The following is a 24,326-nucleotide window of genomic DNA, read 5'->3' as shown; positions in this document are numbered from 1 at the left end:
CAGTGGGGCACACAGAGCTTAAGTGACTTGTCCAAGGTCACATGAGCAACTCACAGCACAGCCAGGAAAAGAACAAGAAGTTCTGATCCCCCATCTCCTACTCTAATCACTGAACTAACTTTCTCTCCTGTTAGAGATGAAGGACAGTCCAGTGCTTAGGGCAATAACCTAGGGCTTTGGAGACCTGGGTTCAACTTTCTGCCATGCCACAGATTCCCTCTGTGACCTTGGGCAAGTTACTTAGCCTCTCCATGCCTCTACAGTTTATCTGTACAATGAAATAACATCCCTACTAGGCCTGAGAGAGGTGCTGCCAGGATAAATACAGTAAAGATTATGAGACACTTTGATACCATGGTGATGGAGCCATATATGTACCCTTTAGTATTACAAGAAGATTTTCTAGTCCTACAAAGTTCTAAATGGAAGGGATGAATCACTGTCCACGGCAAGTTTGTCTCCCTGGGAACAGAACTCCTGAATAGGGAGCATCATGCTTGTGTAGGCAAAAGCTTTGCTGATCTGGCCCCTTGTGTAGGTGGTGGTGTAGGAGAGGAAGCAGGTGACATGCTGGGGGTAGGGCTGGAGGCTCCTTTCTCAAGTTTGAGTCAAAAGACCCTCTTCTCACAAATAATGGAGCTCTTAATTTTCAAGCCCGTAACCCTCCGCTCATTATGTCGAAACAAAGGCAGCCCATTCCAGCACTGGGAAGCTCAGACTCGTGGGGAGAGATTGCTCTTCAAAAATGTATTTCCAGGAACAAAGAACATCAAACAGAAATGGGGGGCGGGGGTTTCCTACTGATGCTTTGCTGCTAAGTCACCAAACTGATGAACAGCGAAGGCTGACCCCACCAACCCTAATGTGTCCTCCAGTCAGTGGGGTGGGGCCAGTGAACATCATAGGACACCAGAATTTATTTTATTTACAACATGGAATAAGAGAATTATCCTCTTAATGATGTACTGAGAGGAGCAAATCACTTTAGCTTGCCTGCATCACGCAATTGTAACAAGCAAGAGGGTAACTCACGGGAGGTGCTGGGAAGAAACTTGGTCCCATCACCAATATGGGACAGGGTTACAAAAAAGTCAGACCTCCATCACATGGCCAGGTTAGTATCCACTGGCTCCAGCTACAACAACCAACCCAGTGATCAGCTCGCAGGGGACAGAGGAAATTAAGACCTGGGATTGTACCCATGGGTACTTTGCATGTGGATTTAAGTTTTCTTTGCAAGCCAAACACAGTCCTGCTTCCATTCAAGGAATGCCAAGCACTTTTTAGACACCCATTAATAACCCTCTGTGACATGGGTATTCTCCCCATCTTACAAATAGGGAAACCAAAGCAGAGAGTGCCAAAGTGATTGACCTTCCTATGGTCGGTCACATGGGGCTTGCCCAAAAGCCAAGGCAAAATCTTAACCCAACTCCAAAGGTCTGTGAAGGTACCATTTTCACACCTTCACAATGGCATGTGCCATGCAACAAATCCATAAAGAAATGAACAAAGCCCCCTGCGCCCCTCTACAGTGGGGAAAAAACAAACAAGGCTATTAAAATAAAGTTACCAACTTGGCCCCAAGTTCTGCCTTCAGCCATACTGCACACAGCTCTTGTCATACACAGGGATGCAAGGGCAACATCTGTCTCCTTTTAGGAATTGGGAGGTGATGCTAAATTAAAGTATCCCCCTCTTCTGGACTCCTCCGAAAGAGCTCACACCCTGGGAAAGCATGGCTCTGACCAGGGCTTTAGTGCAGCATTTCTCAAGATGCAGCCTGGAATCTGTTGTGCCCATTAAGTGCTGATTCTAAGTCGCCCAGTATTTTAAATGCCCTTCAGCTTTTTACAATAATGGGGTTTGACCCTGCAAAGTACGAAGCACCTCTGGAAAGTGTTGGATGTCCCCAGGTAGGCGTCACGATGCACCGGAGGTGCTCAGTACCACACCCACATGCAGGAGAGCTCTCTCTTTCTTTGGCACCTCCCAATTTTAGCATTTGAGACTGTTGCTGCCTTTGGCTCCTTAAATGTCATCCTAACATTAACCATGCACAAGGTACCTGCAGCTTCAAACTCCTCCAGACAGCTCCACTGATAAGTACCATCCAACCTGGTTTTAAACACTCATTTAACATTCCAACAGGGGATCAGCAGACACTGGGGTTATCAGCCCAGACATCACCTTGTTTCCTTCATTTTGGAGGCCACCTTCAACACAGGATAAAGGGGAGCCTTTTTAGAGAGTTTAATGTTCCATTAAAATTGAGCAAAATAGTCTCCACAAACAGCAGGAAGTGACAGCAGAGTCCCACTACTTATGGAGTGGGGCTTTAAGCTAGTTATCAATCTCTGAACATTTGCTTGTGCATGTGCCCTGTAATTGGGGATCATTTTTATTCTGCTGCTTTGTTGGCTGGAATCTCCCAGCAAATAGACACAAATTACCACAAATATATAAGGAAAGGGACCGGTAGTCAGAATGCCTGGGGACTATTCTCAGGACTGTCGATAACTGTGTGAGCTTGGGCAAATCAGTTTCCCTTTGTGCATCAGTTTACCCATTTACAAAATAGAAAAAACAACTATGCACTTCACAAGGGTGTCAGGAGGTTTAATTAACCTGCGTAAAGAAGTAGGGAATACTTTAGATTAAAGGTATTATAGAAGTAGAGAGCCTGATATTTTATACACATACACGATGCAGAATCTCGCTCACGTGCTAGAAGTGTTACAACTATCTAGCAAAACTCAGTTCTCTCAAGCATCCAAACTTTCATTCCCCTGCTTATATCTGATTTGAATTTATAGACTTTACAATGTGATGCCCCAGGACAAACTGCCAAGTGCATTAGTGCACAATCTTTCATGCAGCTCCAGGCTCAAGAAACTTACCATTTCAACACATTCCAGTTGTGGCATCTGTGGCATCAAAGAGCCTCAGGGAGCAGGAGAAAACATAACAGGACGGAATAGGAGCCCCTGTAGTACATAGGGCTAGGCACTATGCCTGGTGTGACTGTGAAGAACTAGTACGGACAATGGGAATGGGGTTCCCTCCTTACCCCCAGGCATCAGAAGTGTCACCTCAAACTCTTCCTGAGATACAAGGACCACAAAGGATGGCAACATTCAGAGTCTAAGCAGCACTGGTCTGTTTTTCCTCTGTTCTGCTTTTCCCTCCCAGAAAGTCACTGGATCGAGAAAGCACAATGCCCACCATTGGGGTGGGGGGTGGAAGAGAGGAGAGAAGACTGCCAGAAGGACGAAGAGACATAATGCACCAGGCTCAGAGACTCTTAGGCTGTAATGTGGCTTTTAACTGCTGGCAAGGGCTGCACACAAGATAGATAGCATCTCCATGTGACATGAGACTGAAGAGAGCTGAGTAATGGAATGTATGCTCTCCCTCCCATTGCAAAGGTTTCCTGGAGGGAGGGGGACAGGGAGTTTATATGCTGTAGCTCCCAGCTTCAACACCTTTGTTACATTAAGTGCACAGCTCTAAGAGGGATTTAGCCATGTTCCACTCAATTTTTTTAATATGATCTTTTTGGAAGAGATTACTAGATGCTTAAAAATGTCTATTCTTTGTTACAAAAACTATTTAAGATGTAGGACACTGGTGCATCATGGAATAAATACCTTATGGGCATGGAATGGCCACCATATCTGTGGATTTCCCTGGCTTTCATATTGTTTCAGTTTTGCTTTCCACCATCACCATCTTTCAGGACAAAAGTTACAGACCCAAAAGTTTTATATTCCCTCAGTTATATTTCACCTGCCCTGTTCATTTCAGAAACTGGACAAAAAATCCTAATACAACCAGGAGCTGAGAGTAACAGGCCTCCCAGTGGCAAAGCAACAGGAAATGAACTAGATGAAACCTGGAAGTAACTGACAGGAATGATGAAAATCCTAACTCAGTGCAACTTCTACCAGTTACGATAGGTACCTACTAATCAACCCAACACTTTTTCTGCTATAGTAAGAAGCCCAGGCCGAAGGTAAAAGAGGAAACTCCCCAAGTACCAGAGCCACACTTAGAGCAAAAACAACAGCAACAGAACCCGTGAATAAAGGAATGAAAAGAGTTATGTTTCCATAACAACAGAAAGGCATGTGCTTATATTAGTAAATCCCTGCTGACCTCCACTGATCTTTCCCTATCCTGGTCAGTGCAAGGGATTAGCAGAAGGGCACACTCCCTGGCCTGTTCCCAGGATCCACTCACTAGGAAGGAAGCAGGGCAGCCCTGCAAGGAGTTTTAACATGGAAGATCTCCTTTCAACCTCCCAAGTCAGCAATGGGCATAACAAAATCAGGTTCTTCCTTCAGGAACCATGTGGGACTCTTGCAGCAGCTACTCTAGGCTGTTATGAGAACTCCTTGGGAGTACCTTCAAGGTGCATTCTGGACTCTTCCAAAGCTCCTTGGCACTCTTGACACAGAGGAGGTGACAACAAACCTATGCCATCTCTAATTTGTATTATACATTCTGTGGGCTTTACAAAAATCGAGCAAAACTCCTGCCATTAATCAGTTAAGCACCAAAGACCATAGCCTTGCAATTCTTTCTGAGTGCTGACATGTTGGGTAGTCTGCACTGTTGCTGATTTGGCCTTAACAATTCCATATCCAGTGTTCTTCTTATGGTAGCCCATCACATGGACTTCAATAGGTAACTTCCATTCAATTTGTGCACACTGGATGCAGGCACAGAGTCTTTCCAAAAAACCTGTACTTTGATTAAAAACCACCAACCAACATATGAGCTGAAGGGGGAGCGGTGGCCTGCCTTCTACAAGGAGAAGGCGGGCTTGATCATGCCAGCTGAACAGAACAGAGTGATCAGTTCTTTTGTTGGTTCCCCCTGTGATCAGGAGAGGTGCTGCTGAACTAGTGTCTCCTTCCACAAATAAACTTTTTGCTTGACCTTGCTGGTCTCATTCATATGTCATCTCACTGCCAGAAACTGGGGAATTCATCTGCTTTCATGGCATCACTGCCCACTCTGTGTCCCAGGAGCTGGACAGCCTGTTTAGCTGAGACTTACTGGGCACTTGCTACACATGACAGATCACAGGACAGAGATTTGAAGGGAATCTGGAAAGGTTATGATGATTGGTTAAAATTCTTCCTCCCCATTTTCCCCATAGCAACTATTCAGGCTTTTGTACTGTTGTTCCAATAGAACATAAAGGAGAGAATCTGCAGTGAAATGGAGGGAACGTGCAGGTTGAAATACCATCCACTGGCTGAATCTGAGTGTCAGTCATACCACCTCAGCTTAGGGTCTTGTCATATCTCACAAGCTCTGCTAAGCTGGGTATGGTACTAGGACAAGAGACCTCTACAGGAAGCCCAGTGTGATTCAAAAGCAGTGCTTGCAATTCAGCAGGCAATTTCTCGAAGACAGTACTGAATAAATGGCCCAGCAGAGTGCTAGAGAGCCCTGTACTGCTACAGGCATCTTTCAAAGGAGACATTAAACAGAGGGCCTGACTACGTGTGGTCTTAAAAGATTCAGTGGCTTTTTGGCAGAGCAGGGGTGCAATCCCAGTGCATTAGCCAAATTCCAGTTTGAGTACTAATTAAAATACTGTGGGCATGATTCTGCTCTTCAGTACCCCTGTACATCAAGATTAACTCCACTGAAGTCAACAGAGCTAAACCTCTGCAAATGAGATCAGAACGGAGTCCTGCTTGACTAAATTCTCATTTGCTACAGCTGGATATAGTAGCGTCTTCACTCCCTGACTTCAACTGTAGTGCACTGTTGCTGTGCCCTGTTAAACAGCTGCCAGGTTCCAGAGGTGGCTGCATTTTAATGGCTGGGGGGGCGGGGGAGGGTAGCCAATATATCAGTTTATTATATTTGTAGAGTGCTACTTTAGGGCCAAAGCACAGGACTTTTCACTGGGAAGCCTGGGCTGAATTCCCAGCTCAGCCACAAAGTCACTTAATGTCTGTACCTCAGTTTCCTCTTGTAAAGTGGAAATAATATTTACCTACTTCAAAGGAGAAGAGTGATAGTTCCTGGCTCTCTGCCTTCCGACTTGTAGCAAATCACTGGACAGCAATGCCAAGCACTGGGTAAGAATCCACAGGACAGACCAGTGCCAAAATTATGGCTTAAAATATTAATAGCGTTAATCAGAGCTACTGCACCACAGGGAGTTAAACCCATTGTAAACACAGAAACAGATAGCCAGCCAGGTCTCTGTCATCTGTCTATTGTTTAATGTGCATCTGAAGATGTAACTATTTCTATTATTAAGTTTCCAGGATTTGTGGGAGGGTGCAAGAGCTATAAATCCATGTTTTATGGTAGTTTTGAATATACTGCCCCAGTAATTCTTTGATCTTTCAGTTCCAATTGCACCCCAGTATTTCCCCTTAATAAACACACCTCTGGGCTGACCTTCCTGGTTTACACATTCTCTGATCTCTCAGCCATTTCCACAGATCAAACGCTGAAATAGGGGTTTTCCTGTGTACTCAGTTAACCAAAGTGGCTCACAAGATTTAATTTCTAATTCCAATCTAAATACATTGGCAGTCAACACAGACAACAGTGAGACTGTTAAAAAGGGAGCACTGCTTTGAACAGTGTTTAAGATGTAAATTGTGTGTATGTCAGAGCTAATCTCAAGAGCCTACCCTAGAGCAGATAACAAACCCAGAGAAGAGACATTTGCCTGCAAATGTCCTTCCACAATAGGTGTCCAAAGCATTTGCCAGACCAAAAGGTATGTGAAGTAAGGTGCCTGTTTAATTGAGTGGGGCAGCAAGACATGGAAGTTGGGTTTTAAATCCACTTTCCGGCATGTACTCTTCAAGACATCAAATGAACTAGACCAATATTAGCTGAGAACTACTCTGTCTCTGCCCATACTCCAGGAAGCAGCAGAACTGCGCTCATGTAGACAGCCAGCATCATTACCCTCAGAGTTTATTCCAGACATGAGAACTTGGAGCTAATGCGGGTCTGATTGCTTCACAGCATGGTCTAGTGGTTACAACTAGGAACTGGAAGTCTGGACCCCAGGACTATTCTCAACCACTCTTACTCTGTGACTTTGAGCAAGTCACCCAGTCGCTCTGTGCCTCAGTTTCCCATATCTGTAAAATGGGGATAATTATAATTACCTGCCTCACAAGGGCAAGGAGGGACTTTTTAATAAAGTGCTTGGAAATCCTGAGGTGAAAGGTATTACAGAAATGCAAACCATTTACTATTAAATCTTCTGGCAGATTTCCCTCTGTAAATGGGAACAGTTTGGGTGTCTGTGGAAACTCTGGCTTGTGCTATGCTTTACAAGTGGATTTCTAAATAGGGCACTCACTCCAACTCTAACAAAAGAGAGAGTGATATCTTCTGTAGGTTGTTGCTCCAAAGAGAGGGAGGATGTCAATGCAAAGACAAAACAGCATATATCCCCAAGGAGCATTCCATCCCTGACACAGCCACGTACTAGCAATTCTGTACATGCAATGGGCCTTCCTTCTGCACAACACAAAGCCATCGTAATTGCTTCACACTTTAAACTAGTAGCTATGGTTACTGGACACAAAAGACAGCCCCACTGCTTCCCTGTGGCCAGAGGAATTCCAGGCACTTGGAGCCAACGCATCAGACAAAGAAGTTAGTACAAAGAAGTTAGTATGGAAGAGAGAAAATTCAGGGGAAAAACTAAACAAAACAGTTCAACTCAAGCGTTAAGGTGTCTAACAGTATCAGAACAAGGCAGATGCAGGAAGGCCACTGGGGTAGAACTTTTAGGGGCATGGAAAGAAGTACTGAGGTTTCAACAACTTGAAATAGGTCCTAGTGCTGTGGATAAAACTAGAAGGCTCAATTAGATAGAATATGGCAGGAAAAGGGCACTCTGAATCAATAACTTTGTGTTTCCTAGTTCCCTATGTTTTACCCTCACTTCTATGCATCCTTGTCACTGACTGCTGCTGCCCTAACGGAGAGAGGACCTTATCCACGCATTGGCCTGGCAGTATTGGGGAGGACTAGGGAGGTCAGTTCAATCCCCATCTTCCTTCCCAGTAAAAGGCTTGGCATGTTCCTGACATGACCTTATAATCCCTAGATGACTAAACCAGATGTCTAGGCCCAGCAGATCCCCAGACACCCATTTCAGAAGAAACACAGGGAAGCCTATTTTCCAGAGCATGCAAGAAATTAGACCCAGGAGTGAGTGTATTTTAAGCCCAGGTGCAGAGCTGCTTATGCACCTCTAGAGGCTCACCCCAGCTCTAAAAGTATATTCCCCAGCTCTGAGAGAAAGTCCAAAAAGCCCCACCAATATGATACAATCTTTGGGCATCTCATCACTCTCTGCATCTTACAGAATAGATCAAATTTATTAAAGTTTTCTAAAATAGAACCTTTTGCCTCCTTCCCTTCTCCTCCTACATTTTGTACCAGAACTACCTGCCAACAAAAAACCCATTACTCATCTTCCGGGATGCACCACCACCACCACCACCAAATGGACTTAAAATTGAAAGTATAAGCTATTCCTGTGCATTTGTTCTGCATGAGCATAAACATGAAGTTCAGGAGAACTTTACTACTCAAGTTTTCAGCTCACTGTCTCATAGGGAGAACAATTACTGCAATAGCTGACTACTTAATTACACATTACACACATAGAAAGTCTCGTTCTTGTTTACAAACACACACCCCTAAGCTGTGAAACGCCTTTGTATCTCCAAGATGAGAAGTTTCCAAGCTCCACAGCTACTGAATGTGGAAGCAACAATTCTGTCATATCAATTAACACAAGGCCAAGTAATTTCTGACTGTTAGCCAAAGTCAGTGCATATTAACTGGTTAAGAGCCAGACACAGAAAATGAAAACTTACCCCAAAGCAAAAGGGAGAGTGGCAGCAGGAGAGCGGCATGGTATGCACTGGATAGAATTCTCTGTAATTCCATGGCAAGCATAAGAGTGGCGGTCCTAAAAGCCTCAAGAGAGAAACAGAGGCTGGGAGTTGGTAAATGCAGGTTCTCCCAACATCCCAGACTTCAGAAATGTTTAGTGGCACTCACTCCATGCTTTGTCGATTTTGGGACTAGCACTAACACAGTGGACAGAGTCGCTGTCCACTTTGAAACGCTTTACTCATGCTGTTGGAGTGAATGGAAAACACTGCCTGGATCACATGGACCGGACTGGACAACTAAAGACTATAGTTGCCAGCATTACCTGGAAAAGCCCAGAGCAGGAGGGTGGGCAAGTAATAGCTGAATGTTAAAAGAGGAGAAGCACAGGATGAAGAAGGGAGTGGGGGCTGGTATTTTATTAGCTTTCTCCCCATCCCTCCCCTGCTCCAAACAAGAGAGAACATAAGAACATAGGTCTTGTCTGTTTTCTGTCTGCCTGGGAAGCAAGTCAGCCCCAGGTCGCCCGCGTAGCAGTGAAGGGCACTCGCAGACTCACTGGCCTGGGGAGCAGAGCTGGGAATCAAATATAGGAAATCAGTTTCTTGATCAATTATGGTCTATGAACAAAACCCAGATGTAAATGAATCACACTTTTCCCATAGAGGCTGCTTTGTTCAGTGGGACAGTTTGATTAGCACAAGGATCTAACACTAAATCCAGAAGGCAGAATTCTATTCCAATATTTGCTGCTGCTCAGATGCTATGTCTTCTTTGCAAGGTTCAATGAAAACAGGGGGCACACAGTGGGTGTAGTGGTGTGAGAATGGGACTGGAGGCCAGGCACTCCCAAACTCTCCTCCCAACTTTAATACCAACTTCTCCTGGGGTCTTGGGCAAGTCACTTAACCTCTGAACCTTAGTTTTCTCATCTGCAAAGTAAGACCAATTATTATCCTACCTACCCTAGATGGGCATTGCAAGAATGTATTAATAATCAGGCCAAAGACAGTCATATCATACCCAAAGAGGTTTAGGGATGCAAAATCCAAACCCTATTCAATGCTTTCCCAGGACAACACAGAAACTAACGAAGCATTTCAGTTCCACAATGATGGTGTTTGTATTCAATCTCCCCAGTGAATGGAAAGGCAGCTGCCTGTATGGGGCCTGTGAGTTGCTAACCCAACAATCAGCAACACCATAAACTGTGATGCAAAATAAACAGAGTGAAGCAAGGAAGGAGCTGCAGTCTGTCCCCATCAGAATTGCTGCATCAAAGCAATGCTCCAGCTGACCCAGCATAATACACCCTGCTGAGATGATATTCTGGTCCCAGTAAAGTCAGTGGGAGTTGGGGGAAGAAGGGAAAAAGCCACTAACCATGGTATCTGGGCACTAGCAGAATAACTGTGCAGCAAAATCCAGTCAGAAGCAGCATTCTCTGCCTCTCCCTTTAATTACACCATTTGAGCATGTAAATAAAGGAAGTGGTTTGGGTTTGTACAACCCCACCAATCCTGTTGCTCCGACAGTACAAATATTTAGGCTCATTCTGGTTTTCAGTGGCATCCCAAATTCCTAGCCAGGGTCCTCGTGTAGAAAAAGTCCTGAAACCTCTGGTTGTAAAACCCTTATCCATTAAGTGGGTGTTGGAATTAGAGCAATTTCACAGGAGTACCCAGATACCTTCCTTAGCATAGGGATGCTGGGAGATTTAATCGATGCATGTCTATAAAGTGACCTGAGATCCCTGGATGAAAGATGCTATAGTAAGACAACACAAAGTGGCCACATTCCAGTGGTGGATGAAGTGAACCTGGGGTATGGAGTACTTGGGTTTTAAGACCATTCAATAAGATAATATTTCTGTCCCTTTCCAGCAGCTGATCCCCATGCTGGAGCAGGTATCCCTTCTGATCTTTAGGGAGTACCTATCCCATTAGTTTCACTTGGCCCCAGCTGTGCACCCTCCGTGTAAAACAGCAAAACTTTAAAAATGCCATTTGATGAGCTTTAGTAAGTGGGAGATATTGCAGAGCGTGTTAAAAACCAATCCATTGGTTGAAGGTTAATGACATTTCTCTCTAGCAGTTGGTCAGATATAGAGAATAACCAATTGCCTAAAGAAAATCTACAAGAGACTGAATTGTTTTCTCAGTGCCACTCAGGCAACTTTTACTGAAGTCAATGAGAGTTGCACCTATGTAATCCAAGAACAGAATCAACTCCAATAGCTTCTGCTATAGGTTCATCAGTGTTTCAGAGGTGGGAAAATCTGCTTGTGTTCTATGCTTCATCACAGAGATTAGGAGCCGTCAGAAAGATCGTGCTTACCTGTGACCATTTAGTATCTTCAAATCCAAACCATAATTGGATTTAATTAAGGCTAATGGGAGTTACGTAGATAACGCCTGCCCACCAAAGAACTGAATAGACAGGACATATGAGATTTCATAGAACTGTCTGCTTTAAATAAGAAGCACTGGTGTCTTAGCCCCAGACCAGGAAGCAGGGGGCAAGCGCAGGTATGCTCAGGTGTCAGCTCTAAAGGCTGCACTGACTTCCTTTTCTTCAAACCAAAACAGCTGGCCTGATTTTCAACAGCCCTGATCACCTGCATCTCCATCAGTGCTGGGGCTGCTCGGAACTTCTGAGAAATGAGGCCATAAACCTTTTGCAACTTCTCCTCTGTGCTTTCTTCAGACAGGGCATTCCAAGGCAGAATCCTTCTCTTTAGTCCTTTCCTTTCCCTGGCCTGTTTTAACGCACCCTGGGCCAGGTCCTCTCTTCAACTAAGTACATTGGTGTAAACAGCAGAATTTATCCACCTATCGCACATGATATCAGGTGCAAAATCATGACTGTACACTGAGGGCTTTTGCCCCTATATTCACTGCTCACTGACATCCTCCTGCAGAGGACTATTCACATGTTAGCCATTTTTAAGAAAAGAAATGTAAAATCCTGCATGAGCACAAATACACATGCTCCATATTCCAAGGTCCTCCGTGGTAAAGTTAAACCACAGAGATATGTGAATCACCCAGGAACGAGGGAATAGGACATGCTTACACAGTAAGCAGAGGAATTCTCCCTCTGCAGGAATGCAGCAGCATGGCTTAATTGGCTGAATACGATAAATGCGGTGTCAGAGGGAGAGTATCCACAGAGGTCATTCCAGAAGCCATAACGCAATGAAATCCAGTTCAGATTTTCAGATGCCTGGGGCCTGGCTGATGCAGACTAAGAAATGTGTACACGGGGAGGGGACTGAGTGGAAAGGATGATGGAAGTGGGGGGGGGGAGAGAAAACCTTATCAAAGAAACATAATGGAACTGGACAAGAACCAAGAGTCCCACCCAGTCTAAGCAATTAGATTGTCCTTGGATTTAGGTGGGCCAACAATAAACAAGTTCCCAAAATCCTTAGGGGCTCATTCTCCCAGGTCTCACACACTTGTTGGACAAGAAATTATTGTCCTCCATAATTAGCCTCGGGACCAAGTTTCCCTGACTGGCAACTCCCCAAGGCCCTCAAACATTGTGCCGCTCACTTGGGGATCTGTCTGAGCAGACACACACCCATAGGTATCGCATTATCAGGTAAAAATAAATGCTTTGTCCTTCTCTAGCATTTCCTACCCAAAAAGTTTAGCCTCAACTCTCTGGGAGGCAAGTATCAGGGGGTAGCCGTGTTAGTCTGTATCCACAAAAACAACAAGGAGTCCGGTGGCACCTTAAAGACCAACAGATTTATTTGAGTGTAAGCTTTTGTGGGTAAAAACCCGCACTTCTTCAGATGCATGGAGTGAAAATTACAGATGCAGACATAAATATACTGACATCTGAGGAGAAGGGAGTTACCTCACAAGTAGAGAACCAGTGTTGACAGGGCCAATTCAATCAGGGTGGATGTAGTCCACTCCCAACAATAGATGAGGAGGTGTCAATTCCAGGAGAGGCAAAGCTGCTTCTATAATAAGCCAGCCACTCCCAGTCCCTATTTAAGCCCAAATTAATGGTGTTAAATTTGCAAATGAATTTTAGTTCTGCTGTTTCTCTTTGAAGTCTGTTTCTGAAGTTTTTTTGTTCAAGTATAGCTACTTTCAAATCTGTTATAGAATGTCCAGGAAGATTGAAGTGTTCTCCCACTGGCTTTTGTATGTTGCCGTTCCTGATTTCTGATTTGTGTCCATTTATTCTTTTACGTAGGGACTGTCCAGTTTGGCCAATGTACATGGCAGAGGGGCATTGCTGGCACATGATGGCATATATCACATTAGTAGACGTGCAGGTGAATGAGCCTCTGATGGTGCGGCTGATGTGGTTGGGTCCTCCGATGGTGTCGCTAGAGTACATATGGGGAGAGAGTAGGCAACGAGGTTTGCTACAGGGATTGGTTCCTGGGTTAGTGTTTCTGTGGTGTGGTGTATAGTTGCTAGTGAGTATTTGCTTCAGGTTGTGGGGCTGTCTGTAAGCGAGGACTGGCCTGTCTCCCAAGGTCTGGGAGAGTGAGGGATTGTTTTCCAGGATAGGTTGTAGATCGTTGATAATGTGCTGGAGAGGTTTTAGCTTGGGGCTGTACGTGATCGCCAGTGGTGTTCTGTTATTTTCCTTGTGGGGCCTGTCCTGTAGTAGGTGATTTCTGGATACCCGTCTCACTCTGTCAATCTGTTTCCTCATTTCCCCAGGTGGGTATTGTAGTTTTAAGAACGCTTGATAGAGATCTTGTAGGTGTTTGTCTCTGTCTGAGGGATTGGAGCAAATTTGGTTGTATCTTAGGGCTTGGCTGTAGACAGTGGATTGTGTGATGTGTCCTGGATGGAAGCTGAAGGCATGTAGGTAAGTATAGCGGTCAGTAGGTTTCCAGTACAGGGTGGTGTTTATGTGACCATCACTTATTTACACTGTAGTGTCCACGAAGTGGATCTCTTGTGTGGACTGGTCCAGGCGGAGGTTGAGGGTGGGGTGGAAATTGTTCAAATTCAGGTGGAATTCTTCCAGGGATCTCCTTCCTGTGGGTCCATATGATGAAGATGTCATCAATGTAGCGCAAGTAGAGGAGGGGTGCTGGGGGACGAGAGCGGAGGAAGCGTTGTTCTAAGTCAGCCATAAAAATGTTGGCATACTGTGGGGCCATGCGGGTACCCATAGTGGTGCCACTGACTTGAAGGTTTAAGTTGTCCCCAAATCTGAAATGGTTGTGGGTGAGGACAAAGTCACAAAGCTCAGCCACCAGGTGTGCCATGGCCTCATCAGGGATACTGTTCTTGACAGCTTGTAGTACATCCTCATGTGGAATATTGGTATAAAGAACTTCTACATCCATGGTGGCCAGGATGGTGTTTTCAGGAAGATGACCAATGCATTGTAGTTTCCTCAAAGTCGGTGGGAGGCAGGCGACTACATTATCCCCATTTTATAGATGAAGTTGAGGCACAGAGAGATTTAGTGACCTGCCCAAGGCTGAATAGCGAGTAACTGGCAAAGACAGGAACAGAGCCCAGGCTTTGAGATAGCCAGCCCCAGATCTTCAGCTGGTGTCAATCTGTGTCGCTCCACTGAAGACAATGGGACGGTGTCAATTTATCCTAGCTAAGGATCTGCCACCAGTCTCAAGTTTTAACCCCAGGAGCTGTCAGCTAAGGATGTGCACCATGGCTTCCTCTGTCCAGGCTAAGGGACGTCAAAGCAGTCCTACAAAGCCAGCTCAGGACAGTCAAATGCAAACAGCTTTATGGATTTCAGTAAGGCATTTGACAGAGTTCTGCATGGGAAACTATTAGTTAAACCAGAGAATATGGGGATTAATTTTGAGAATTGAGAGGTGGATAAGGAACTGGTTAAAAGGGAGACTACAATGGATCATACAGAAAGTGAACTGTCAGGCTGGAGGCAAGTTACGAGTGGACTTCCTCAGGGATCGGTCTTGGGACTGATCTTATTTAACATTTTCATTCATGACCTTGGCACACACAAAAAGGGAGTGTGCTAATAGAATTTGAGGATGACACAAAGTTGGGAGATATTACTAAAATGGAGGTGGACCAGAATATCACACAAGAAGATCTTAAAAACTGGAGTAGTAAAAAATGGGATGAAATTTAATAGTGCAAATTGCAAGGTCATGTACTTAGGGACTAAACAAGAATTTTTGCTATAAGTTTGGCATGTATCAGTTGGAAGCAACAAAAGAGGAGAAAGACCTGGATATATCAGCTGATCACAGGAGGAGTACGAGCTGCCAAAGGCTAATGAAATCCTAGGATGCATCAGGTGAGGTATTTCCAGTAGTGATAGGGAAGTGTTATTCCCATTATACAAGGCACTGGTGAGACCTCATCTGGAATGCTGTGTGCAATTCTGGTCTCCCCTGTTTATGAAAGATGAATTCAAACTGGAACACATGCAGAGAAGGGCTCAGTGGATGATCCAAGGAATGAAAAAACCTACCTTACGAGAGGAGACTCAACTTGGCTTGTTTAGCCTAACCAAATGAAGGCTGAGGGGAGATACGATTGCTCTATATAAATACGTCAGACAGATAATACCAGGGAGGGAGAAGAGTTATTTAAGTTAAGCACCAATGTGGACACAAGAAGAAATGGACATAAACTGACCATCAACAAGTTAAGGCTTGAAATTAGATAAAGGGTTTTAACCATCAGAGGAGTGAAGTTCTGGAACAGCCTCCCAAGGGGAGCAGTGGGGTCAAAAAACCTAACGGGATTCAAGATAATTTATGGAGGGGATGGTATGATGGGACTGCCTACAATGGCATGTGTCCCATCTGCAACTGCTAGTAGCAAATATCTGCAACGGCCAGAGATGGAACACTACATGGGGAAGGCTCTCAGTTACTACAAAGAATTCTTTCCCATGCGTCTGGCTGGTGGGTCTCACTAACACTCTCAGGGTCCAATTGATCACTATATTTGGGGTCAGGAAGGAATTTTCTCTCAGGTCAGATTGGTAGAAACCCTGGCGTTTTTTCGCCTTCTCTGCATCATGGGGTATGGGTCACTTGCTGGTTTACACTAGAGTAAATGGCAGATTCTCTGTAACTTTAAGTCTTTAAATTATGATTTGAGGACTTCAGTAACTCAGACAGAGGTTATGGGTCTATTACAGGAGTGGACGGGTGAGGTTCTTTGGCTTGCAATGTGCAGGAGGTCAGACTAGATGATCCCAATGGTCCCTAGATGATCCCTTCTGGCCTCAAAGTCTATGAGCAGCTGAGTCCAGAGGGGAGAGCAGAGCAGAGAGAGATTCTTCCAGGAGAAGCCCAGCATGGCAGTAATATTGTGCTCCCAACACAATCCTCTTCTGAATGGAAATCCACCACTGGCAGACCAACGAGAAATTCCTTTCGGGGAATGCTGTAGTCGGCTAAGAGGTGGAGGAGGGCTCAGATCAGCATCTGATTAGAAGTATTTTATATAATGTCTTTCATACAGACTGGCATAACACTTCACAAAGGTAAGAGCCAAACAGCAGAGGGAAAGATACAGAGAAGACTGGCATAACAGAAGGGAGGTTGTATGAAGGAACAGAGGAGACAGACAGAATCCTCTTGCAATATAGAAAGAGATACTACAAAAATCATCTGTATTTGCCTCTCAGGATGCTGGGCAGGTACATGGCTTGGCCTAACCATAACAGAACATGTCACCACCGCAATCCTGCACAACCTCTCCATGCTCATGGAAAGTCTGCTCAATCACTTACATGGTCACCATGCAGAAGATATATCCATTAGTTAGGGACAGTTTTCATTCACTCCTGACCTGGGTTGGATTTGAACTTCCTACATATCACTGAGGAATTCCCTATCCCAGGCCTAGTAACCTGCAGCTGCCCAGTGCTTCTCTCTCAAATCAAATCCTAAACCACAATCAGAAATTAATGTAGATAAAAATGCAATTCAGACAGAACAGCCACAAAAGTTGCTAACAGAACAATCCTCACTCTGGAAAACATGTGATGGCCTCTCCCCAGCTGGTCATGGACTCTGGGGCCTGCACAGAGATCTCCCATCCCAGGGAGAGTCATTATCTGTGTTCAGTGGCACTCTGGCAGATTGGATCCAGAAGCCTCAGAAAGGAGACTGAGAGGGAGGCTGGGGAATTCACCACTAACCCAGAAGGGGAAGATAACAAGAGAAAAGAAACATTTTGTGATAATGCAGAGATGCTAAGAGAGATCCAGGAAGGATCAAGAGAACAGGAAGGGAAACACAGAAAACAGTACAACAGATTGTTGTATTGAGGTTCCATTTATCAAGAGTTACTAAATGGCTAATCAATGTATACAGATTGTTACAGTCCAACAAGCTAATGGATCCCTTATACCCATCTGTAAGACATTACTCCAATCTCCAACATACTTATAACATCTATTAATCATTTATGAACCTTTATAAATAGAGCCTTAATATAAAGCTGACCATAAGAGGACAAATGGCAGGAGAGATTTCATACTGACCAGGGCAACAGAAATTTCTCCATTTTGGTCCGAAATCTCACAAGAACTGCTCATGAGATTCATGCACCATTGAGTTTAAAAAACCTCAACCCAAGTCTGACCTCAAGCCTTCATACAGAACCTCATCCAAATCCACATGAGAACCTGGAGACCTCAGGCCAGCTCGAAACCTGATAGGTTTCAGAGTAGCAGCCGTGTTACTCTGTATCTGCAAAAAGAAAAGGAGTACTTGTGGCAACTTAGAGACTAACAAATTTATTTGAGCATAAGCTTTCATGAGCAGTGAGCTGTAGCTCACGAAAGCTTATGCTCAAATAAATTTGTTAGTCTCTAAGGTGCCACAAGTACTCCTTTTCTTTTCTCGAAACCTGTGGAAACCTGTATGTAGAAGCTTCCTATTTAGATGGATGGACCATGCTCTGAGTTTTCCCAAAACAAATTGGGGAAGCCTCTGGCTCCCAATATGGGGTTTAAAATTTCAGTACATTCAAAAAACCTGATGTTTATCTAAGAAGCCATTCATATGCTCTCTCTACAAGCCTCTCCTGTCTTATCTAATCAATGTACCATTACAGCAGTTCCCTGCTGCATCACCCTCTCTTCCCACACAACACCTTAGGTGCTGAATGGAAAGGAGGCAGGCTGTTAGAGTGGGAAAGGGCTCTATGAGACACCAAAACGGAATTGAGAGAAGAAAAAGCCGCTTGGAGATTAATGAGCCTGCTACAGCATTAGCTAAAGGCCATGTGACTTTTAGCTCATGTAGTAGAGGCTCAAGCATGTAGCTCCAGAGTTCCCAGGTTCGACGACCGGGGTCTGTTGGTGTTACAAGTTGGGGCTCATCCAGGATGTCAACTGCGAAGTCTCTGAAGCGCAGGATGCGCTTCCTCAGCTAGGGGAAGTATGTAACCCACACACCTCCTGGGTGTGGTGTTCTGTCCCCTCTAGTGGCACTGAGACCATTTAGAGATTAATGAATCTACTAAAGGCCATGTGACTTTTAGCTCATGCAGTAGAGGCTCATGCATTTAGCTCCAGAAATCCCAGGTTCGATCCCGTCTGCTGACGACCAGGGTCTGTCGGAGTTACAATTGCACATGGGATCCCAAGGCAGCATTTAGAAAGAGTGATTACCATGATCTCCAGGGGACATCCCAGTGGCCAACGTGGAGGTAGCTGGAAGATCTCCTGGACCATAAAAGTCACAGACAGAAGAGATTCTAGAGTCCATCTCTCTCCAAGTGCAGAAGATACAACCCCTCATCCCAGATAGAAGACACACCAGCTATTAAACTAATACTGTGTGTCCTGAAAGATGTCACTAGAATCAGGGAAGCTAGTTAAAAAAACCCACCCAATAACCGTGCTCTTAATGAGGAGCATTTCAAGGAGTCAGGAACTTGGTCAGGTCTCACTCAAAAGATGAGCCTAGGTTTGAGGGGACTGCCAGTTGTGGGGCTGTAAAACCTCTGGGGTCTCCCAAAAACATGGTGCAGCCAAGAGTTTGTCCCAGTATCAAAGAGGGGATGCTGGAAGATTCCATGCTGTCTAGGTAAAGCACTTATATGGCCCCCACTACCATAGTATCTGAGCACCTTGCAATCGTGTAGCGAATTTATCCTCACAATCCCCCCACCCCCGACACACACCTTTTACAGATCAGGAACTGAGGCATAGAGAGACTGAGTGACTTGCCCACAGTCACACAGGGAGTCTAGGGCAGAGCAGGTAATTGAGACCGCTACCCCAATTCTGCACTTGGCAGCCTGCAAGGGACACATACTACAGAGACCCTGAGAAGACCAAACCAACACACGTTGGAGGCTCTTATGCCCCAAGCAGCAGTTGCTCTGGCTGGCAGATACTCCCTGCTCCAAGAACCCCAAAGGCTCATGCAAAAGGGACCATTTCCGATGTGACAGGAATGTACTAGTGTCTTCTTTCAGCCTTTGGATACTAACATACTGTACACACACAACCAAATCAAACCAGCCTATATCAGTAACACTAGAGCTAGAAGAGAATGTCAAGACTTCACCACTAAAACCAAGGCTCTGGACTCCATGGAGCTCTAGTATGTCAGGCCAACGCAGGCATGTTATGATCCACACAGAATGTTCTGCACACAATGAGGCAGGTGAAGAGTGGAGCAGGAGTCAGATGAGACTGGGAGGAATGTCAAGCAGCCCTGTGAATTGCCTTTTTCACTACTGCTGTGTTCCAATTCTGAAATCTTTAAAGGCAGGAGAACAAAGGTCAGGACAGTAAAGGAGGATTTGATCAAGGGAATAGCAACCCTGCAATGAATGCGATGCTGAGTCTTCATCCTTCGGGAGAGGTAGGGGATCACATGTAAGACAAGGGGTATTACTACACTGTGTACAGCTCAAGTGCAAATCAGAAAGAAGAACACAGTCACAGTGAGATATGCGTTAGCCACCATAATACCCAAGGAACACATGGTTCATCTCACTGCCTGGGCCTGGGGTGCTCCAAGAATGATGTATCGTGTTTTCATCCTTATCTGGACCACCCTGCCCCCAGCTCCATCTCTAGCGTCCTGGCTCTGTTTGTTCAAGCTTGACCTCAGTATTAGTTTCTTCCCAGTTACCATAACCATCTGGAATTCATTTCACTCCCTTTGGACTCTTGTTTCACTGTCAGGTTACTTCACCAAGTGCTGCATCACAGAATCTCCTTGCTCAGGGGCTTTTAACATAGTCTGTGTAGATTATTCTTCAATAATAAATTATCCTTCCAAAATCTAGGCAAACAATTAACATGTGATCATTTTACATTTATACAGCAAGGAGCCATCACTTCCACTTATCACAGAAATGCAGCCACCTCTGGGATAGAAAGGGACTGCTTTTAACTGCACAGCAATACTGCACAACATCTTAGGAAAGAAACCCAAAAATATCACTGTCTAAAACTCCAGGGAAAATGTATAATCACCACCACCACCACTCCTCCATACAGTGCCTGCCCCCTAGGATTTATGCGAGTGGGTCACAGCTTTCCCACTTCCCACTCAGCCAGGCTTTATGCTACACGAAGCAGCCAGTCAGGTGCAGCCTGTGGGAATGACACTCTCGACACAGAGGAATAACTTTGCTCACATGCATCAAAGAGCTTGGATGAGTGTGGGGCACCAGTCTACCTCCTCATGCACACAAATTGGGGCAGTGGGTCCAAGATCTGTGTGCATTCAAACACCGACATGCTCACAACACATGTACATGCATCACTGCAGTCTGTTCTTCTAGTCTAGTATTTAAATGCCCCAGAAAGTGACAGAAAAATCTTCCAGACACACCAACAGAGGGATTCACCCATGACACCTTCAGCGCCATCTCACATACTTCTTGAGCTGGGTGGCTGGGGACACTGGTACTGTCATTGACCTGCTGCTCACAGCCAGTGCCTGTGAATCCTTGGTGGTGACTGCACCTGAATGAGGAGGTGCCTCCATTCCTGCAAGGCTCAGATAGGCAGGTGCTCTTGAAGACATCACTCAACCAGCTTTCCCAGCCAAAAGGGGCACAGACACAAAGCCCCCAAATGCATTGCAGCTGGCACCATTTCCACAGGGGCTGAGCAAACACTCATCAATGTCCAGTTCATGGTGTCGCCCTCCAAAGCCTGCAAACAGAGCGCGAGAGAGCTCTATTAGGGAGCAGGCGGAATGCAGCCTGTCTCACTAACACAACGTGCATGAGGCATGTAGAGTTCCACCTGCGGGGAGCTGACAGACCCTGCTGTGACACACAGCGTCTTATTGCAATGGGAAAGCTGGGAGCATTTGCCAGCCAGACCACTACACATGGAACTGCACCACAAGCTGCACTGGGTAGAGATCTGAGGACAGGCACTGGGGGAGTTGCAGATTGGCCAGGTTTAGAGCAGCCATTCTTATCATTAACTGTAAGAGCCCATGGTGCAAAGTGCTGCTCCACATCCCCTTTGAGCTTAGGAAAATAATCAGTCACAGCCCTCTGGGCTGTTTGATAATTCCAGGAAGGGAATAGAACAGAAGCCTTCTTGTAGAAGGCTCCATCAAGCAGGGCAATAATGTTTCCTAGCAGCTGCTGCCAGAGGGTTGGTTGTTCCTCCCATCCCGAGACCCAAAACCCCCCTGGCAAACATGGAGAATGGCTCCTGCTGCTAAGCTCTCATGCTGCATGTTTTATGCCTAGTGGACAGTATCATTATCCCACATTTACAGATAGGGAAACTGAGGCACAAAGAGAGGCAAGGATTTGTCCAAGAAACCAGCAGCAAAGCTGAGACTAAAAGAAAGGTCTCCTAACTCCTAGACCAGTCGACCATATCTGCCCTAAATTGGGGCGAACAAGCTACCTGTCGGTACTGTGCAGGACAAGACAATAGTATAAAGGGGCTAGGAACTAGCTGTGCCCACCCACCTAGCAAAGCTCTCTCTGCACCTGGGGTTGCAATATAAGAAAGGTCAGATTATGGGACATGCACTGCATGGAGACTGGCTCTTACCTGCTCAGCAGCTACACACATCCCCATTAATTCCATCCACACACTGGCCATTGTGGCAGGGGTCTGGCTGGCAATCGTCCATGTTAAACTGACAGCAGGACATGAAAGCCTGGAAAGGAAGAATCATTCATTGGCAGGAGCTATTACTGCTCAGACCTCTTGAAATTAGGGTCACTAAGTTCTCAAGAAACCTCAAGAGAGACATACTCCACTTTGCCCTGCCCTTGGGTGCTCAGGTCACCAAGATAGCAGAAGTCTTTGGGCTTATTCTGACTTCCAGTATCACTGAACTGTTTAGATCCTCCTTCTGGGGTCTGGCCAGAGCACGAGTGAGATTCCCGCTGGCTAGCTCCTGTGGCAGTGTGGAGGCATGGCTATAGAAAAGGACCCTGTCTTGCGAAAGGCCACATAAGCCAGTGGCAGAGCCCAGCCTAGAACTATGGCATTCCTAGAATCCAGTCCTGTCCACAGACCACTACACCATGCTGCTTCTCATTACAGTCTGCTCATCACCTGCAAGATAAGCAAGAGAACAACTCTCCAACATTAAAATGACAATTTCCAGGCAGCAACTAGGTAATTTGAGTCCGACATGCCCGTTCCACGTCTGAGCTCAGCACTGCCCAAATCAGCATGTAGGGAAATAACAGGGACCTTTATGCAGAGGGCTTTTTATGGTGCAAGATATGAAGCAGGATGATGAGTGACCCCTTAAATTTTCTGTACTATTCATTCAAATCGCAGGACTAGAACTTATGCCAAAAGGGGAGGGCTTTATTCTAATAGATACTCAACATTCAGCTATAGCAGGGGTAGGCAAACTTTTTGGCCCGAGGGCCACATCAGGGAATTGAAATTGTCTGGTGGGCCATGAATGTGCACAAAATTGGGATTGAGGTATGGGAGGGGGTGCGGGCTCTGGTTGGGGGTGCAGGCTCTGGGGTGGGGCTGGGGATGAGGAGTTTGGGGTATAGCAGGGTGCTCTGGACTGAGACCGAGGGGTTCAGAGGGCAGGAGGGGGATCAGGGCTGGGGAATAGGTGCAGGTTCTGGCTGGGGGTGCGGGCTCTGGGGTGGGGCTGGGGATAAGAGGTTTGGGGTGCAGGAGGATGCTCCAGGCTGAGATCAAAGGGTTTGGAGAGCAGGATCAGGGCTGGGGCAGGGGGTCGGGGCATGGGGAGAGGCTCAGGGGTGCAGGCTCCGAGCGGCGCTTACCTCAAGTGGCTCTCAGAAGCAGTGGCATATCCCTTTCCGGCTCCTACATGGAGGCGGCTCTGCACACTGCCCCATCCACAGACACCACCCTGCAGCTCCCACTGGAGCACCGGAGGCAGCCAATGGAGCACGTAGGAGCCAGAGCAGGGTCATGCCGCAGCTTCCGGGAGCCACGTGGCGTGGACCTGACCCTGCACCCTGGCCAGAGCGGGGCCGAGTCACATGGTGCGGCCCCTAACCCCGCTCCCCAGCGGGAACTTGCAGGGTGGCTTAAAACGGCTCATGGGCCGGATCTGGCCTGCAGTTTGCCCACCCCGAACAATAGCCAGCTGCTGAGTGACTTCCTTATTCCTTAGGCTCCCTCTAGTGCTCACCCCATCCCCTGGCCAGGTTGAGTTAATGGGAAAGGGCTCACTTCTGTTCATTATGGAGAGGAATTCTCTGCTCAGCTCTCTCTACAAAGTTCTTCTGTTGGACTGAAAGAGGAGCACCCATTTCTGGACACACTGAATAGAATCGGGGCTTGGTCTACACTGGGTACTTATATCATGCTACAGCATGGGTTAACTACCATGATGGTAGATGTGACTCAGCTCTCATGGTAGTCAAGGACTGTCATGTTTGAAAAAGTGCCATCAGGTCAGCTTTAACCCAGGAGTAAACCATGACCAGTGGGCACTGGTTTTAAAACATAACAGTCCTGATCTACATGGAGTGTTTAACACTGTATCAGTTAATACACAAGACGGGCTAATATGCAGCTTCAGAGTTCTACAAGGTGAATTCATCTTTTACATGCAAGTGCAGTCCACAAAGACCCCGGGTACGGTATACTATCTCAGTGCGAGCAGAGTATGACCCAAGTCCCAGGGCACCTTCCCCCTTAAATAAGCACAAGGGCTGCTGCAATGCACTCCGTTTTATGAAAATTGGGCATAGCCCTTGTGCAGACTGACACCAACCATGAGCTACCAGTAAATGCACTGCCGGGGAAAGAGAAGTAGGTACATAGTCCACAGTCAAAAGCATCTGCAAATAGAGCCAAGCCACATGCGCCTGTTCTGCTTTCACACCGCCAGCACTGTTCTTCTGAGACACAGAGCAATGGAGGGGGGGACTGGCACGCCTTGCAAAAGGTGAACCTGCTATCAGTGGCCACTGGGGAAAAGGATGACAGCGCATCCAATAGGCCTGCTGGGACTG

General features: G+C 46.0%; 1 protein-coding gene across 18 annotated transcripts in view; it reads right to left on the bottom strand.

Moving 5' to 3' along the window:
- Positions 1-24,326, bottom strand: part of CRB2 (crumbs cell polarity complex component 2) — a 138,639-nt gene that overhangs the window by 50,015 nt on the left and 64,298 nt on the right. For 4 of the 18 annotated variants that reach the window (XM_043530766.1, XM_043530768.1, XM_043530765.1 and 1 more), the window contains 2 exons: positions 21,910-22,018; positions 20,851-21,042 (listed from right to left, as the gene is read on the bottom strand). The exons of 5 other annotated variants lie outside the window; for them this stretch is intronic. In XM_043530766.1, the coding sequence (XP_043386701.1) occupies positions 20,851-20,911 (61 nt within the window). In that variant the 5' untranslated portion in view covers positions 20,912-21,042; positions 21,910-22,018. Of the gene's footprint in view, positions 1-2,068; positions 2,231-8,891; positions 9,144-20,850; positions 21,043-21,909; positions 22,019-24,326 lie in introns of those variants that run through there. 9 more of the 18 variants (XM_037879909.2, XM_037879908.2, XM_043530781.1 and 6 more) reach the window with 5 other exon arrangements.

Source organism: Chelonia mydas, chromosome 16 (assembly GCF_015237465.2).
Source record: "Chelonia mydas isolate rCheMyd1 chromosome 16, rCheMyd1.pri.v2, whole genome shotgun sequence".
Classification (NCBI taxonomy): domain Eukaryota; kingdom Metazoa; phylum Chordata; order Testudines; family Cheloniidae; genus Chelonia; species Chelonia mydas.
This window is presented reverse-complemented; position numbering and strand designations above follow the sequence as displayed.